At 47.9% G+C, this 18,712-nt stretch overlaps 1 protein-coding gene across 5 annotated transcripts in view; it reads right to left on the bottom strand.

The window, feature by feature from the left end:
* LOC119382660 (beta-galactosidase) overlaps nucleotides 1–18,050 on the bottom strand; it is a 139,653-nt gene extending 121,603 nt beyond the window's left edge. For 2 of the 5 annotated variants that reach the window (XM_049412282.1, XM_037650458.2), the window contains exon 1: nucleotides 17,897–18,036. In XM_049412282.1, the coding sequence (XP_049268239.1) occupies nucleotides 17,897–17,965 (69 nt within the window). In that variant the 5' untranslated portion in view covers nucleotides 17,966–18,036. Of the gene's footprint in view, nucleotides 1–17,896 lie in introns of all 5 variants that reach the window. The other 3 variants (XM_049412285.1, XM_049412284.1, XM_049412283.1) reach the window with 3 other exon arrangements.
* Between the last annotated feature and the right edge of the window lie 662 nt (nucleotides 18,051–18,712).

An 18,712-nucleotide genomic window follows, 5' to 3' on the forward strand; every position in this document is an offset into this window, starting at 1 on the left:
TGTGTGTGTTGTGTGTGTGTGTGTGTGTGTTACATGGGTGAATTAACAGGAAGAGCAGTAAAAGACAGAGCTAGCCAGTGCAGAGTTGAGCTTGCTACCCTGCGTTGGGGAAAGGTGGCGGCAGAGGTAATAAAACATTAGAGGAGGACACACAAGCAAAAGAGAAAACCGAAAAGAAAGAACATGGGTGTGGTGTAGTGCACGACAGTCCTTGAAGGCTCCGCAAGAACTCACCTTAGCCTTATCTTTCCTAGCGCACTTTTTTTGTTTGCGTTCATACACGGCAGTGGTTTGTACTTGAAGATACTGTGCATTCGCATGCGATGCAGTTGCTGGAGTTCACGGTTTTCTATCGCACAGTATCTTCTATCGACTCTGGCCTGAAGGCTGTCTCTGAGAAGTTAATTCTGGTTAATAATAATGTCTAGGGTTTTACGTGCCAAAACCACGATATGATTATGAGGTGCGCCGTAGTGGAGTGAGTGAGACAACATTATTAAATGTCCTCCAAATTGATGCCCTGGGTCTAGGCCACATGGATGGATGGATGGATGGATGGATGCTATGAGCGTCCCCTTTATAACGGGGCGGTGACATGTCTGCCACCATGCTCGAAGAAAAAAGAAAAAACTTCCTTGTTTCATGCTGGCCTAATATATTATCTACATTGATTCAATCTATGTTATTATACCAAAAAAATTATAAATTCACGGTCTATCTCTCTGCCTCTTAAGGCAGAATGACCTTATTTTTTTTCCCCATTATTTATTTTTGTACTTCATCTCTACTTTTGTGCCACCAATACTCTAACCGTCTCTTACATATTTCTATCGCGGACGTGTTCAGCTTTCCATTGTTGGCCCTAAAACCCAAGGCTTCCTGTAGACTCGTGCCCACAAGTATACCTGGGTGAATATCGCCACATTCAATCAGTACATGTTCCATCGTTTCCTTAGTTCCCCCGCAGCATGTACATTGTTCTTCTTCGTTACTGAATCTCGCTTTATAACTACGCGTTCTAAGGCAGCCCGACCTTGCTTCAAACAGTAAAGCGCTTCCCCTTGAATTATCATAAAACATTTCCCCCCTTATTTCGTTTTTTCCCTTTCGGTAGTTACTCAGAGCCGGCTTCTTTTCCATCGCTGTCATCCAATAAGTCCTCTCCGCCTCTCTGACCTTCCGCTTAATGCTCCTTGTTGCCATATCGCCCGCACTGCTAGCCATATATTTACTGGTGAGCCTCCTAGTTCTTTTTCTCCACTGCGTGTCAACGCTTTTTCTATACAAATACCTGAAAACCTTCTCTGCCCATCTACTCTTCTTCATTTTCCTCAGCCTCTCTTCGAATCTCATTTTGCTCTGAGCTTCCCTCACTTCAAAGCCTATCCATCCCATATCACCCTTTACAGCCTCATTTGTCGTCTTCCCGTGAGCGCCCAACGCGAGGCGGCCCACCGTCCTTTGATTTACATCCATTCCTGATTGCACCTCTGACTTCATGCACACCACTGAGTTCCCAAATGTAAGCCCCGGGACCATCACACCCTTCCACAGCCCTCGAAGCACCTCGTACCTATTGTATCCCCATAAAGCTCTGTGCTTCATAATTGCAGCATTCCTCTTTCCCTTTGCTACCGGTGCTTTCTCTTGTACCTCCATATAACTATCCCCCTCATTTACCCATACTCCGAGGTACTCGTACTCACTTACCCTCGGTATTTTTTGGCCCTGTACGAAGACCGCATGGTCTTCGTGATCATTGAATACCATCACTCCACATTTTGTTGCACTAAATCCAAGTCCTAGAGCCTCACATTCCCTTCCACATATATCTGCCAGTCGCTGTATATCATCTTGACTGTCCGCAAATAAGACAATATCATCAGCATAAAATAGACCTGGAAGCTTCTGCTCAACCATCGTGCCGACCTGTTTGTGCGACAAATTAAATCCAATTTTGCTACCCTCTAGCGCTTTTTCCATCCTCACCATGTACAGCATGAATAACAGCGGGGACAAAGGACATCCCTGTCTCAGCCCCTTGCTAATTTCAACGCTGTCCTTGCTACTTATTCCTTCCCATTCTATACAAACTGTATTTTCTCGGTATATTTCCCTCAAAAGCTGTATACAGTCGTCCCCTATGCCCACTTCTTTCAATATATCCCACAACATTTCCTGATTAACGTTGTCATACGCCCCGGTGATATCTAGATAAGCTACGTATAAGGGCCTGTTTTCTATTTTCGATATTTCTATACACTGGGTAAGAACAAACAGATTATCGTCTAACCGCCTGTCGATTCGAATCCATTCTGAAGTTCTCCCAAAATATCATTTTGTTCTACCCACGCTTCTATTTTTACCGGCGGTAGTAGAGAGACCTCTCTCGGAAGCTTCAGGGCTTGCTGGATCTCGCAAAGTTGGGCCTGGAGATCGGCTCCCCAGCGCGCCCTTTGTTCATCTGGCGAAATTCTCTTCTGAACTACTTCGCAATCCCAGAGTGTATGCTCTAGGCTGGCTCCTCTATCATTACATAAGCTACATTTGACCTCAGGGTATAATTGTGCAAGCATGCGGTTGAGTTGCACCGGGTTTGTGTAAGTTCTGGTTTGTTTGTCTTATTTGTCTTATTCACCTCTAGCCACCGGACACTTCCCTCTATTCCTCCAATTTTTCTCGGAGCCACTCCTATCCCAGCAAGCACCTCTTGTAATTACCTAGGCGTAGAACTAGACAGCCGTCTAGAGTTTGTTAATCACATAGCCAAAGTAAAACAAAAGATTGCCTACGGGATCCGAGTTCTTCTAAATTCGCGATATATATTTAAGCGTGACATTTTACTGTCGTTGTATTTGTCCATTCACGCATTAACTATACTGCATTACAAGCTGGGGAAATACTTGCATGACTCATCTACATTCATTACAAGTGCTACAAAATCAAGCTATTAGAATAATTACGTGTAGCGCATTTAACCACAGAGCCGCCAATCTCTTACAATCTAACTCTATTCTTTCAGTTTCGAAACTCATTAAATACAACCTTACAAAATTCTTGTTCCAAGAAATCAACCTCAGACGTTACGATGGCGTTTTACCCCGATCTTATCTAACAAATAATAATAATACTAGGTTTGCACGCAATAATAACTTTGTTTTACCCAAAGTGCATACCAATTATGGCAAGCAGAGCGTCCTGCTTTCATCCATCACTGTTTGGAACACCATACCCATCGAAATAAAAGCACTCAAAATTCATCAGTTTAAAAAACAATTAAAATATCATATTCTCTCAATCTCTGATGTATAGGCATGCTCATATTCTTACTTATTGTGTATTCTGATTTGATAACATCGTTCTCGTTACTTTGTATGTTCCTTTTTTTTTCTAGTACAATTTAGTTTTGTTCTATTTCAATGCCGATCATTTCTATTTACACCTTTTAGAATTCATATGCTTTGTTATGCTGTAACCTGAGTTTCTTGTTTATTTTGAAAAGGACGTCCCATTGCAGTCTTTGACTTCGGGACCTCCTTCTGTATATTCTCAATATGTAATCTTTGTACCAATCACAATAAAATTGATTCTGATTCTGATTCTGAAGGCACTCCGGAAATTTCGACCATCTGGTGTTTCTTAACGTGCACTGACATCGGAGAGCACACGTGCCTCTAGCATTTCGCCTCCATCGAAATGTGACTGCCGCGGCCGGGATCGAACCCACGAACTTTGGGTCAGCAGCCGAGCACCGTAACCACTGGCGGACAAGGAAGAAGCTCTGGTTCAGCTAAGACTGATTCGTACAGTGCTCTGTGTCAAGTCATCCACACGATATATCAAATTGCATCGCTTCGTGTACTAAATTACTACATACGGGCATTGTTCTCGTCGTCAGGTGCAAGACAAGTACATCTCGCTCTTCGACGTCTCTTTGTCTGATCCTGAACAACGGATCCATGTTCCTGGCTACTGGCGATTGTGTCACGTGGATGAAGACAAAGAAGAAATTGCTGTGGCTCCCTCAAATAAAGATTGAGTAAATGAGGAGTCACGTGCGGACTTCAACAACGCCTTGTTCACCTCTTCGAATTGTAAACATGTATCATTTGTATAGACATCAACAAATATGCTTTCTCGAAAAAGTATACGTTCACAGAGCTCTCATCGTTGTTGTAGTTTGCGTGAAAAGCCTTGCCTGCGTATTCTGGATAATATAGCGCATCTTCGCGTACCGTTTTCAAGCCATCATTAACGTGTCTAGTGCTCTTTGACCAGATCTTGTCCTGGCGCCAAGAAAACAGATATATCATCATCATTGCGTAGTGCTTTTCGCTTGCGCTCGGTGTGTGCACACAATCCAACCACTGCGAGAGCATGTACCTTAGAGATTAATCATTCGGATAGCTACGAACATTCCAGTCGGGTCGCCCCAGGGCTTAAAGTCTCCCTTCATCGGAAGGGGGGCCCCTCACAAAGCGGCAATATATATATATATATATATATATATATATATATATATATATATATATATATATATATATATATATATATATATATATATATATATATATTGTTACGAATATATTTAACTTGTTTACAGTATGGAATAGTCCAGCAGTCAAGATGGCGGTTGTGTATCTTCAGAACACCGACACGTCGTCTGCCTCCTCTTCGCACACCTCCCCAGTCATAGCTGCAACCCCGCTACATCGACCTCCGGCGGCGAAAGCGCCGACTCGGCGCTTGTTAGCAGGTGGTGGGCGAAAGGTACGGCTTCAGGCGAGCGACGTGGACGACGTTGGAAGATGTAGAGGGCGCCGTATGGTCCAGAGGGGCGATGTCATAGGTGACCTCAGTCACCTGGCGTAGCACACAGTAAGGTCCGGAGTACTTGGGCAGAAGTTTTTCGGCCAGGCCAACATGCCGAGACGGAGACCACAGGAGAACGAGGTCACCCGGATTGAAGCGAACGTTCCGGTGGCAACTGTCGTATGTATGTTTCTGGCGGAGTTGCGAGTCCGAAAGGCGTCGATGGGCGATCTGACGGGCCTTTTCGGCTGTGCTAATAGCGTGGCGAGCATATTCGGTGGACAGGTGGGCAGGGGTGGGTACGAGCGTGTCGAACGGCAAGGTCGGTTCTCTTCCATACAAAAGGTAAAAGGGAGAATATCCAGCAGTGTCGTGGCGCGAGCTGTTGTACGCAAAAGTGACAAAGGGTAGCGCAACGTCCCAGTCGCGATGATCAGTCGAGACATACATGGCGAGCATGTCAGTGAGCGTGCGATTCAAACGTTCTGTGAGTCCGTTCGTTTGGGGATGATAGGCCGTCGTAAGCTTGTGCTTGGTTGCACAAGACCGAAGTAGGTCCTCGATTACCTTGGATAAAAAGTAACGACCTCGGTCCGTGATAAGTTGACGAGGAGCGCCGTGATGTAAGATGACGTCTTGTATCAAAACTCGGCGACGTCTGTAGCGCAGCTGCTCGGGAGAGGTCTCGTAATGGCAAAACGGGTCGAATAATCCGTAGCGACGGCGACCCATCTGTTACCGTTGTTAGAAAGTGGGAAGGGTCCCAAAAGGTCGAGGCCGACAAGAAAAAAAGGCTCAGCAGGTACGTCGATAGGTTGAAGGAGCCCGGCGGGATGCACAGCTGACCTTTTCCGGCGTTGGCACGACTCGCAAGAAGCGACATAACGATGTACGGAACGGTAGAGGCCGGGCCAGAAAAAGCGTCGGCGGACACGGTCGTACGTTCTGGCAACACCAAGATGGCCGGCCGTTGGTACATCATGTAGTTGCTGAAGTACGGTCGAGCGGAGATGAGTGGGTACTACAACTAGTAGTTCCCACTGACCTCCATTACAAAGGCTGGACGGCGCGTCCCCGCTCTGCGAGGCGGGCGCTTGTGAAGCCACCGGAAGGCCCTCTGTTTGGCCCGGAAGCTGGCGTCTTCTGCCCGTCTCATTCGCGCAATTCAAATATTCCCGGGTGGCAGCTGTTGTTATGATCTTTTTTCTTTTTTATTTTTTCAAACTCTGCGATTACGCCTCACTTTAAACGCCGACGAACGCTGCACGAAACATGACAGACGCCGTGCCGACACCGTCCGAATATGGCGGAGTGCTGCAACGTGCAAAATGCGTAAAAAGTAACGCAACTTTGAGGTACTTAGGCGTGAAATGTCTTCCCTGGCGACTTTTACGGTCGATTGGTACAGTGTACTGCGCTACAGGCAGGTATTTCTTTAAAAAAAGAAGAGAAAGGCTCTCTTCCGGGACAAATACGGCGGCTTCCGCTGGCTTCACACCCGCGTGCTCGATGCGCCATCCAGCTCCTCCTAGTGGAGATCAGTGGTAGTTCCTGTCCCACTGGGCGCATGTTCCGGCGGTATAAAATGCCGTCGATGATGACGAACATGCGAAGCGAACTGTCCGTCGAGTCAGGCGGGTGATTAGATCTCGTAGGGACGCGTCACGCTGTTGCTCGTCACCGATGTTGCCGAAAGCGGAGAGCGAGGAAATACAGATGGACGTGTCATCCGTTACGAGGTCTGGATCGTCGACGGGGTACCGAGAAAGGCAGTCGGCGTCTTGGTGTAGACGGCCGGACTTGTAGACCACTGTGTACGTGAATTCCTGGAGGCGTAGAGCCCAACGAGCTAGGCGCCCTGTTGGATCTTTGAGTGCTGAAAGCCAGCATAGAGCGTGGTGGTCTGTGGTAACGGTGAAAGGTCGACCATATAAATAGGGGCGGAATTTACCAACTGCCCATACAAAGCGCCAGGCACTCGCGCTCAGTAATAGAGTAATTGCGTTCGGCAGGAGAAAGGAGCCGGCTGGCATACGCAAGAACTCTATCATGACCGGATTGACGCTGGGCTAACACAGCGCCAATGCCGTAACCACTAGCGTCGGTGCGCACCTCGGTTGGAGCGGACGCGTCGAAGTGGGCGAGGATCGGCGGTGTGGTGAGCAGCGTAATGAGGCGGGAAAAAGCACTGGCTTGGTCAGGACCCCACCAAAATGGCACATCCTTCTTGAGAAGGTCAGTGAGGGGCGGGCAATATCTGCGAAGTTTCGGACGAATCGTCGGAAATATGAGCATAGGCCCACAAAACTTCGAACGTCTTTGGCACAAGTTGGTACGGGAAAATCGAGGACAGCGCGAACTTTGTCGGGATCGGGTCGGATGCCAGATGAGTCGACGAGATGCCCCAGAATAGCAACTTGGCGATGGCCAAAGTGGCACTTCGATGAATTAAGTTGTAGCCCAGCCGCACGAAACACGGAAAGAATAGACGAAAGTCGGTCGAGGTGAGACTCAAAGGAGGGAGCAAATACAATGACGTCGTCCAGGTAACAAAGGCAGATAGACCATTTAAAGCTGCGCAAAAGCGTGTCCATCATCCGCTCGAACGTGGCCGGCGCATTGCACAAACCGAACGGCATGACTCTGAATTGGTAGAGACCGTCAGGCGTTACAAGGCGGTCTTCTCACGGTCGAGGTCGGTCTACGGCGATTTGCCAGTAACCAGAGCGTAGGTCTATCGAAGAAAATAGGTAGCACCATGAAGGCAGTCCAAGGCGTCATCGATACGAGGAAGCGGGTAGACATCCTTTTGGTGATCTTGTTTAAATGCCGATAATCCACGCAGAAACGCCAGGTGTTGTCTTTCTTTTTAACTAAGACTACAGGGGAAGCCCACGGACTCGAAGAAGGCTCAATAATGCCTTTTGTGAGCATCTTATCGACCTCCTGTAGAATAACTTGGCGCTCTGATGGTGAAACTCGGTAAGGACGCCTGTGAATTGGAGCTGCATCACCAGTATCTATGCGGTGCTTGACTTGCGAGGTTTGACCTAAGGGCCTACCGTCAAAGTCAAATATGTCAGAGTAGGTCGTAAGGAGATCACTGAGGTCTCTAACTTGAGAGGGCAAAGGTCTAAGGCAATCATCTTGGTTATGTTGTTGTGCAGTGTAGAAGAGGGGACTGCGTCGACTCTGTGCGGGTTTGGAGAGACGACAGCGGGCAGTTCGGGTGACACCGATGAGATCTGGCACTCGTACGACGGTGACAGAGTAGCGAGAGCAATGCCTTGTGGTAGGACTTGAGGGCTCAATCCGAAGTTCAGAAGAGGAAGGCACGTCTTGTTCGCTGTAATAGTTACAACTGTGTACGGAGAGGAGACGTTGCGGGCCAGTAGAACACTGGGAGAGGGAGAGACCACGTAATCCCCATCCGGTACACTGGGATATGGTTCAACAGCAACGCAAGTCAGGGCTTGTGGTGGCAGACGAACAGCCTCAGCACACGAAAGTTTCATCTGAACCACCTCCGACACGTCGGCGGACGCAGGCAAATCAAGTTGTACAACACCGGCCGAGCAGTCAATGACAGCAGAGTGGTCAGACAAGAAATCGAGTCCGAGGATGACATCATGAGGACAATGAGCGAGAACATGAAACATAACGGACGTCTGGCGGTCGGAGAACCTCACACGTGCCGTGCACATTCCGAGTACAGCCGGAGTTCCTCCACTAGCGACACGTACAAATAGGGACTCGGGCGGCGTAAGGACCTTATTTAATCGTGCACGGAGATCAGAGCTCATAATAGAAATATGTGCGCCGGTATTAATGAGGGCAGTCACAGGCACGCCATCCACTTCCACAGCAAGCAGGTTCTGGTCCGTAGTGAGGGTCAGCAGAGGGTTTTCAGGTCGGGGGTCGAATGCAGCATCACCTCCGGGAGCTGCATTGCTCAGTTTTCCGAGTATGGGCGTCCAGTAGGGCGAGGCGACGAATGGCGACGGGGCTGAGGTGACCGGGAGCGACGATCGTGTGGGGACGGCGAACGGCTGGAGCGTCGGACCGATGTCGTCGGAGGCTCATCGTATGGTGCACCGTCGCGAGCGGGAAAGTGCAGGGGTCGGTGGTTGTCGTCACGTCGATAGCCAGCAAACGAGCGAGATGGAAAGGTGCGAGAACGACAGTAGCGGGAAATATGTCCTACACCATGGCAACGAAAGCAGATCGGCTTGTCGTCCTGCGTTCTCCACTGGGCAGGGTCACGATAGCGGCGAAACATTTCCGGTGCACGAGGAGGCGTTATGGAACTGACACGAGGTTCTGTCAACGAACATACCGGCTGCAGTCCGACATTTGCAAGCTCCTCCCTCACAACCTGCTGGATCAACGAGATCGTTGGTCGAGGATCATCAGATGGCCGCGTCAGGAAAGATGATGGCGACGCCGCCTCGATTTCTCGGCGCACGATGCGAACTACGCTCTCGTTGGTAGGCGGTTGACCGCATGGCGGCTGAAGGTCCTCGCAGGATGATGTAGCGGCCGTGTTCGGAAGTCGCATGAAATGCTGGGCAATGCGGCGACTCTTCAGCTCTTCGAACCGGCGGCACTCTTTGATGATGTCGTCCACGGTTGAGCAGTCTTTAGACACAAGTAAATTAAAAGCGTCGTCCGCAATTCCCTTGAGCAAATGGCTTACTTTGTCGCCCTCTGACATGTTGGCACGACGGCAAAGGGCCAGGACGTCAAGGATGTAGGAGACGTATGATTCGGTGGAAGTTTGTGCCCGACAGGAGAGTTCTTTTGAAGCGGCCCCGCTGGCGTCCGACGGCTCTACCAAATAGGTCGCGAAGCTTCTGTTTACAGGCATCCCAACTTGTTAAGTCAGCTTCATGAGCCTGAAACCACGCGCCTGCTGTTCCGCAGAGATAGAAGTCAACGTTGGCGAGCATCATTGTAGGGTCCCACCTGTAGACCGCTGCAAACCGCTCGTACTTCGCAATCCAGTCATCGACGTCAACGTGGTCGGTGCCGCAGAAGTTACCGGGATCGCGCGGTTGAGTCAATACGACCGGCTGTACCGGCTGTACCGGTTGTACCGGAGTCACGGTCGAAGCGGCAGCAGCAGAGTTGCTTTCTGTTGACATATTGAGGCCGTCCAGGACACGTCCGCTGCGGAGTTCCGTCTTTCGTAGTACCCAGCACCTCCACCAAAATGTTACGAATATATTTAACTTGTTTACAGTATGGAATAGTCCAGCAGTCAAGATGGCGGTTGTGTATCTTCAGAACACCGACACGTCGTCTGCCTCCTCTTCGCACACCTCCCCAGTCATAGCTGCAACCCCGCTACAATATATATATATATATATATATATATATATATATATATATATATATATATATATATATATATATATATATATATATTATATATATATATATATATATATATATATATATATATATATATATATATATATAGCAGAGCCGCTGGCTTCTACGCGCAGATCGTGGCTTGTTGGAACGCGGTGCGAGCTGGCATACCAGAGAATAAAGATTTTTAGATATATCGGTCAAGATCAAGATTTTTATATCGGTCAAGGTCAAGATTTTTAGATATATCGGTCAAGATCGACTTTCGCGGTCGTATTCTCCAATTTTGGGCAAAAATGTTATAGTACTAAGCGCATGAAAATGCGTTATTTCCAAGGGATGTTTACCGGAAATAAAAACAATAACGTATTAGGCTGAAAAACGTATTATGCAGAATCGTATCAACGAGATTTCACTGTATATATGTATGCCATACATTAAGCGTTAAGAGAGCTGTTTGCGATGACCACAGTGCCGTGAAGCCAACTGTCTCTAAAACTGAACAAATGTTTAAGAATGCTATACAATACATATATTATTCTGAATGTATTTCGGGCATTAATTCAACGTGTCAATCCAATCAAGCATTAAATGAAGTTATTTCTGGAATGATTTCTCAAAAATAACTCGAGATGTAAAGGCTTAAAGATATGTGAGCTCAAAATAAGTAACATTAGGGGGCTCACTGGATTCAGAACCTCAGGCACGACAATGTCTAATAAAGTAGGCAAAATACATGCGTCTTTACAATTAAAGACTTGTGATGCACAACTAAAAGAATGAAAATTGAGTGGCAAACTAAACAGACCAAGGTGAACCATTACTGTTTCACGAGCAGGTAGCTTCACACTCAGGTGCCTCGTGAAACAGTATGCTGTGCCAAGACGCTCTGTCGAAGAGGGTGGTGACCCGTGGTTCAGGAGGCGTTAGCCGTGGTGTTCGGTGTCTCAGTGAATTGCATTCAGCAGTACGACGATACCTGTTTTCTTCTGTTTTGCTGACACACTGCAACCAAACATTCGCGACTAAATCATTATTCGGAAAATTGCAGAGTATAATTTCCCCGCACAAAGCACTACTGCCAAAAAAATCAAATAGGTGCCGCAATGCCACCGTCGGACTGCCGAGGGGAGGCCGGACTCCTCCTTAAAAATTGGAGAGGGGGCCGGGCCCCCTCGCCCCGCCCCCTGACTTTAAGCCCTAGGTCGCCCGTTCCTGTAATGGGCTTCCTTAATCGTGAAGGCATTTTATATTGTAGCTTACGGGTACATCTACGCGTCACTGGCTATACGTGTAGATACCTGAATTCTGTACTACTGCGTCCTTGCTCTACCGCGTTTCTTTAAGTACGCCCTAACAATAGCCTATAGGAACGTGTCCTCCTCTCGCAGTCGTACGTAACTTGTCGGACATGTCTGGAACCTGTCATTGCCTACGAAAGCTAGTTGGATGAAAAAACACGACCTATACGATAAGTAGTAGCTCAAAGCTCGTACAATTATAAAGAAAATCTATTTGACTGGTGAAAAGGTTGCCCGCAGTCACGTGACTGTAACTCGCTCCTTTTCTACGTTACGAAAGGGGTTCGGGGGGACGACTGAGACAGGGCATAAGAATATGATGGCGGTCGGCAAGACAAGACGATGATCCTATAGCCATTGCATATTACTGTCTCTATGCAACAAGCACGCGGACGCTTACAGACGATTTTCTGCAGCTGGTTTGCGCAATTAAAATAAAATGGCGCCGCCGGCACCTGGTCTTTGAGTCCCAGAACGTGGCCTTTTGCAGCGCTGCTCAATATGTCTCCATCCGCGCCGCGTCATCTGCTCGGAAACCCCAGAGCGTCTGCACGCACGCGTTGGACAAGTAACAGCGAGGAGACGGCAGCGCCGGAAAAAAAAGACAACATGGCGGCACCTGTGCATGCGGTTTCCTTCCGCCTCGAATTTATCACATCGTCGTCGTGCGCTGTATGGCCCGTAAGTTCCAAACCTACGCTTTTATTTGCTTTATATCTGCGTCCTGAAGCTTCGAGAGCAATGTTTTCGGCGGTATTTTGCAGTGTTTCCAAGATCTATAGTATACTAGCTCTCAAACCCTCGGAGACAAAGCTTAGCAGGCGTGGCTAAATAAACATAGCTGATGTCAATAACAAAGGCAAAACATACCTGATGCTCCTTCCTCAGCGCGAGATGACACAAAGCGATAGCCGATTTCACTATTTATTTATTGATGCCAGGACAGTGGGCAATAGGAAGTGCGAGTTCGGATCGTGCGGAGCGGAGCGGTCGCGTCCGCATGGGTGCTGTCACATTGATTTGTAACCACAGGTACTGACGCTTGCTGATACAACAATTAAAGGCATACGCCATAAATTCGTAGCAGAATAAACATATCACTTATCGCTGCGGCGTAGTACGTGCCAAACAAACGCAAATGTCGCAATCTTGTCAACTTTTAGGCGATTAAATATTGAACTATGTTTTGCTGCGCAAGCATGCGACTTGCTTACACCCTACTGCAACCAGCTTGTGTGGTACGGCCACAACCGCTTCGCTAGCCGAAGGCCGCCCCGCCACGGTGGTCTAGTGGTTATGGCGCTCGACTGCTGACCCGAAGGTCGCGGGATCGAATCCCGGCCGCGGTGGCTGCATTTTCGATGGAGGCGAAAATGTTTGAGGCCCGTGTACTTAGATTTAGGTGCACGTTAAAGAACCCCAGGTGGTCGAAATTTCCGGAGCCCTCCACTACGGCGTCTCTCATAATCATATCGTGGTTTTGGGACGTTGAACCCCAGATATTATTATTATTATTATTCGCTAGCCGAAGGCCAGTTATACGAACACGTGATAAAACATGGCCGCGCCCGTACGGCACTGCGGAAAATCGTCTATACGTGGAATGTGGTATGTTTCTTTGCCAACGATACGCTTCTATAAAGTTCACCTGCACATTCAAGATAAGGGTATCACGTGAAAAACCAAAGGTTCGTGCGTATTTCAAATGCTAAGCATTTCTTAGCGAACCTCTCGCACTTTGAGCGTTTCTATCTACATATCTATCTATCTATCTAGCCGCCTACGTCGGGAAGCTTTCATGATCGCCTCCATAACTTGGCGTGGACCAAAATTCGCATGGGAGGGTAAGAAGATTTTACGAATGTGGCTGTCAGGTAATGACATAAATAATGTGAAAATCCTGTCGCGTACGTCGTCAAACCCTTTCCTCCGGACACGTGTGGCTCATACCCGTTTACCACGGGCCGCGGTGCACGGGTATGCGCCACAGCTGATTGACTGTTTATATTTACCCAGGAACGGTGAGAACAGACAATAAATGCGAGAGCGTGAAGAAAAACATACATCGGCAGCATTTACGCAACGAATGGAAATAATGAAAATTGGGATCCCAGCAGGAATCGAACCCAAGCATTCTGCGTGGCAATCAGGTATTCTACCACAGAGCCACGCCAGGTCTATAAACCGGTTTGGAAAAAACAGCCTATGCAGGCGTAACGTCGGTACAACATCAATTGTGCTGTGGTGATTGCTATGTAATTTTACAAGAAAGCAATAAACACTACATGATACTCCTACGATACAGGCATCATATAAGATTGACATACAACCGCTTTGTAGACGAGGCTACGTAGGCCACATACGCCCAGGTAGTGTACGAAAACGACAAGCGCCATCCACTGATGTTGGTCTACGTAGCACTATCCAGGCCTACACTCTAAGAAAAAAGAGAGTCAAAAGAGGGTCATGGAACCGTGACTCTCTTCGGGTGTCCATCTGACCCCTTTTGGAAGGTACAGGCAGAAAGAAAGAGTTCGCATTTGGGAAGGAGTCACTGGACCCTCCTGAAGCGCGTTTCGAATGGCTTCGGTATACGGAAGAGCCGCCGTATACGCCATACATATCGCATGCTCGCCCTTTGGCGCCGATGGCGCCTTGCTCGGCGACGCAGACGGGGTTGGCGCCGGGGTGGCGCGCCGCTCTCCTCTCTCAGTCGTCTCAGCGGCGTCAGCGGTCTCAGTCTCTCAGTCTCCTGGTCTGTTGGAATGCGTTGCGTGGATGCGTTGGTTGCGCGTCTTCGGTGGTATTGAGTACTGACGCCGGCTCCGTGCACGAAGTGACGCTTGGAGGGCGGTATATTCATGGAGCTGCGGACACCGACAACGGGCGCCAGTTAACGGTGAGTGTACTGCTTTCGTAGGTACTAATTTACAGCTTTAGCTGGGCGTCTGCAGCAGCGCTGCGGAATCTGCCAGCCATTTCCAACAGTAGCCTGTATCCGCGGGGCTGTAGTGGATGCCCAACTAAAGCTGTCAATTAACGAGTTGCCACCGTTATGCGCGTTGCTGTACAAGCTCCCATAAAGTGAGCGATGCAAACAATAATCGAGGGTCATTTCTTGCTGATCGCACGTCGTGTCTGCACTACTGAAGGTGCAAGATGTCGTTTTGAGATGCCCTTTAGTCTGCTTCATAATAAAATTTCCATCGACTTTGAGTGTGAGGCGTGCTTCCACGCGTGCACGGAACGTGAAAAAAAAAAAGCCTGTGTACAGAACGCTCAGACGCACTATATGTAATGGTTTTTGTTGGCTTAAAGACGGTAGTTTGAGGTGCAGATATAGTACGGTGGCTTCCAGAATGTACGCGGTAGTCATTCAAGTTGGACACGCCTCGCCGGTAAAGTGAAAAAAGCTCTAGACTTTGACGGCGCGCGTTGTTGCGGCCGCCGGCGTGCACTCTTTTCCCTCGTTTCTGTTTGCTGTTTTCGTGGTTTGCATACACTGCGATGACGTTGGGCGCTATAAGAGAATCGAGTGAGTGTACGTGATTGTGGGAGTTATGTGCGCTAATTCTAGCATATGACATGTCTGATCTCGACGTAGACGGCGTACGCACGCGCTGTGTGTCGTTCGGGCCCTAGTACTCGCATCTTTTTATCTGAGTATTTAAGGATGGGTTACGTTTGTAAAACGTGCGGTCAATAACCGCTCACGGCATGCCCCTGGCTGCCGGAGGATGTGCTTTGTTGTTTTGTTGTTAGCCTTTATTATGTCTGTGTGAACCACTTATTGTGTAGGTTTTGCAAACCTTTACTGCAATTTCATTTTCTCATCATAATATCACGTTCTGCTTTTCAGATACCGTTTTTCATGGTGCTCACGCTGGACAGGAGCGACAACCTAGCAAGCCACAAGTCTGATGCCTCAAGCCGTCACCACATTTTGATTTATTCTTAATCACAAGGAATAAATATGGAAACATGATGGCGATTTCTGCTGTTCATTTAGCTCAATATGACACTGTGCACGTCAGTCACACATATATTCATAGAAGCATGTAAATGAGGAATACCCAAACTTCTTCATTGGAAATCACAGACCATCTTTTCGCGTTTTCTATATAACTTTGTTGGAAAATATGTGTTGTTTTGACGAGTTTTATTAAAATAATGCTAAAACTGAACTATTCTTTTTCTACAGTCGCTGGGCAGAACGGCAAGTATTATTGGACTTGTTTAAAATGAATACTCCACTATTTTCAACAGTAGTCGCGCAAAGTAGAGCAAGGATCAAATGAGTAGCTTAAAATACTTGTGGAGTCGCTTGATGCTTCGGTGTGGGTCCCTTGACCCCCCTAGGAGCGTTACCGGCAAGAGTCGTCTGACTCCCTATGAGTGTTAACGTGATCCTCCCGATGAGAGTCTTTGCACTCTTCCTAGAGGGTCAGGGGACTCTCCTAGAGCGAGCCGACCCTGACCCACCAAGAGAGTCACCGTGACTATTTAAAGAGAGTCCTATACGTGGCAAGTCAGAACTCTCCGAAAAGAGTCACGCATACTCTTTTTTTTCTTAGAGTGTACCAGCCTCGATGGCCCTTACCTCATCAACGCGAAGGGTGACTCAATTGAGATTCCGACATGACGTCTGCTCTATCGACAGACAATTTGTCGACGAAATGACCGAGGCATCCGCGATTTCCAACAGCTGCACTATACCTTATACTTCACTACACATGAACCCCTCTTCACCGCGATCACGACCTGATCCGATAACACGTCATGACCAGCTGCCGGTGCTCCCTGATCACGGGGATGATGACCTTTTTAAGAACTGTCAAGAAGTTCTTCCACACATGCACACGGGTCGTGAAACGTGCGTGCGTTCTCCATGATAAAGAACAATTATAAGCACCGCATATCAGCTTACTGCTTCAAGTGTTGGTAATACCAACGTTGCCGTTGGCAGCGTTACCCAACCGAAACAACTGGTTATATAACACATATGCAGCTCTTCAACATATATGTGTGCGTATAAAAGTTATACAAATATTTAGCGTCCCTTTATAACGTTTCGTTCAGAAAAAAAAGAAAATTACGCCACAGTCACCTTCCCGCTGAATGCTTCGCATAACATCGACTCCCATGGTACGTGGGATCTGCCAAATTTTTTTCATTACAGAACAACCGTTGTGCACATACGGCCATGCGCCTCAGCTGAATAACACGAAATCAGGATCCTGCGTGGTGGAATTGGCGGTCGTTGCGATTTTGCAACAGGGCGGGTTTTGCAGCAGGTGTGCGGCGCTTCCTGCAGAGTGTATGATATATAATTTGTGACCTTACGACGACAAGTCCGCTCTCGCAGTCGCAATATAAATATCTATTGGTAGCAGGCGCAAGATATCTCTTCAGACTATCCGGCGGCCTTCTGGTTGCCACCCGGATATCGCGTGGGAATCATGTTCTCCGCAGAGCATCAAGTAACACATTTCGCTGTCCAGTATAGCTCCGGAAAGACAATATGGAGTGATCCGTATTGCTCAAGTCGCAGCAGGCTGCACAGACTGTAGGGAAGGCGCGTCGTCGTAATGTACTGACGACTAGGTCTCTGGTCTCGACTACTGCGGACGGGAAGGCGCGCTTGCCTATGGAGCAGCCAGTGTGTTGCCATAAGAGCAAGCACTTGGGCCAGTTGGTGCAGATACATGATCAAAATTCAAACAACGCATACCACATACATTCATTTCGTTTGTGCGCTAAAAAAGTGAAACATGAATTACCAACATGCCCAAGCGTACGCTCTATCGAGAAAGAACAAGATAACAGCATCCGCCATCCATCGCATCGGTCGCCCTAACAGAAAAAGAGATACAGTTCCTTGACAAATGGCAAAGGTGCTGACGGTATGTGCGCGAGGAAGGTGCGTCATGTGTAAAGCGTGAAGTTTGGCTGATGCTCCCGTGTTGTCGATATTGATTCCCATGATAAGGTGTCCTTACTATGTCGCGCTTTCAATAAAAATTTTAGTTGAGAGTCAGCGCTTGTGTTCTGTCTATTTCTTCTCCCTCTTGTCTGCGTTTTCTTGCTCTGTTTGAATTTGCATAATGCACTGCCACCATAGGACCAGATCTGGTCCCTATTGCTTCCATTATCCATATTAGCATTGGGTAAATGACCGCTACGCCGGAAATATCTCACAGCATTTCATTCCAACAAAAGTTTTAAAGAGGCCTCTTTCTTGAAGCCGATGGACCTGTGTGTTATGAACAGATAACCTAGGCTCCGAGGACACGAACAGGGCAAGGTAGCGAGGATGCTGGGCTGCATGGCCATGGGCCCTGTTGCTGACTACATGGGTACGGAGACACCGCGGAGTAATCTTGGTCAAATTAAAGCGGTCCAGTACTCACGTTATTGGGTGCCACAGCGCGGGCCAGAAACGCCAGTGCTAGCAGAACGCAGGGGCAAGATGTCGCCATTAGAAATGGACACTAATCCACACCCACGAACATGACGAGATGTTTCTCTTTTCTTACGCTCGATATGAGCCGGGAAAAAGAAGGCAGCAGGTGACCAGCTGGTTACGTTATCGGTGGGCCCCTGCTTCTATCAGCCGCTGTCACCCACCCTTTCGCCCTCCATTCACATGGATGTCCGCCTTGACACTACGTCTGATTAGGGACCGAAACTCAAGATAACGTTTTCAACATTGGAAAGGGGCAAACGTGTGCTAAAGGGCTTGCCTGGTGTACTTCTCTCGTCCACACAATTCTAGATTAGAAAGGGGGCAAAAAACGAAAGAGGTCTATTTATGGAAGTTTTTTTGTCTGTACACCTGGCACATATAGGACGGCGTACGAAGGGGACCATGACAATAGCCAATTGGCAAATCGCAACGCCATTGTTTCAAGGTTATGGACAAGCGACAATGAGATCGCCGACAAAGTAGTTTTGAAAGCCAGGGTAAAAGAAAGAAATGTCAGACTGCGATAACATATGGAAGGTATGTTTAATGCACCTGTATGTATAGTTTCCAGAAAGTTTAAGAGGCCATACTTTTTAAAATTTTGGGTAAGAAGAAGCGAGATACACAAGAGCAGAGTATCACCCAGATTGAGGCAGCTAGTCACATATTTTAGGGTTCACATCATCTAAACATTTGCTCATAGTAACGGCTGTGAAACTCAACCATCACGAAGTTTCTTTTTTTTAAAATCAGGTCTGGG

This window comes from Rhipicephalus sanguineus, chromosome 2, assembly GCF_013339695.2.
Source record: "Rhipicephalus sanguineus isolate Rsan-2018 chromosome 2, BIME_Rsan_1.4, whole genome shotgun sequence".
NCBI lineage: Eukaryota > Metazoa > Arthropoda > Arachnida > Ixodida > Ixodidae > Rhipicephalus > Rhipicephalus sanguineus.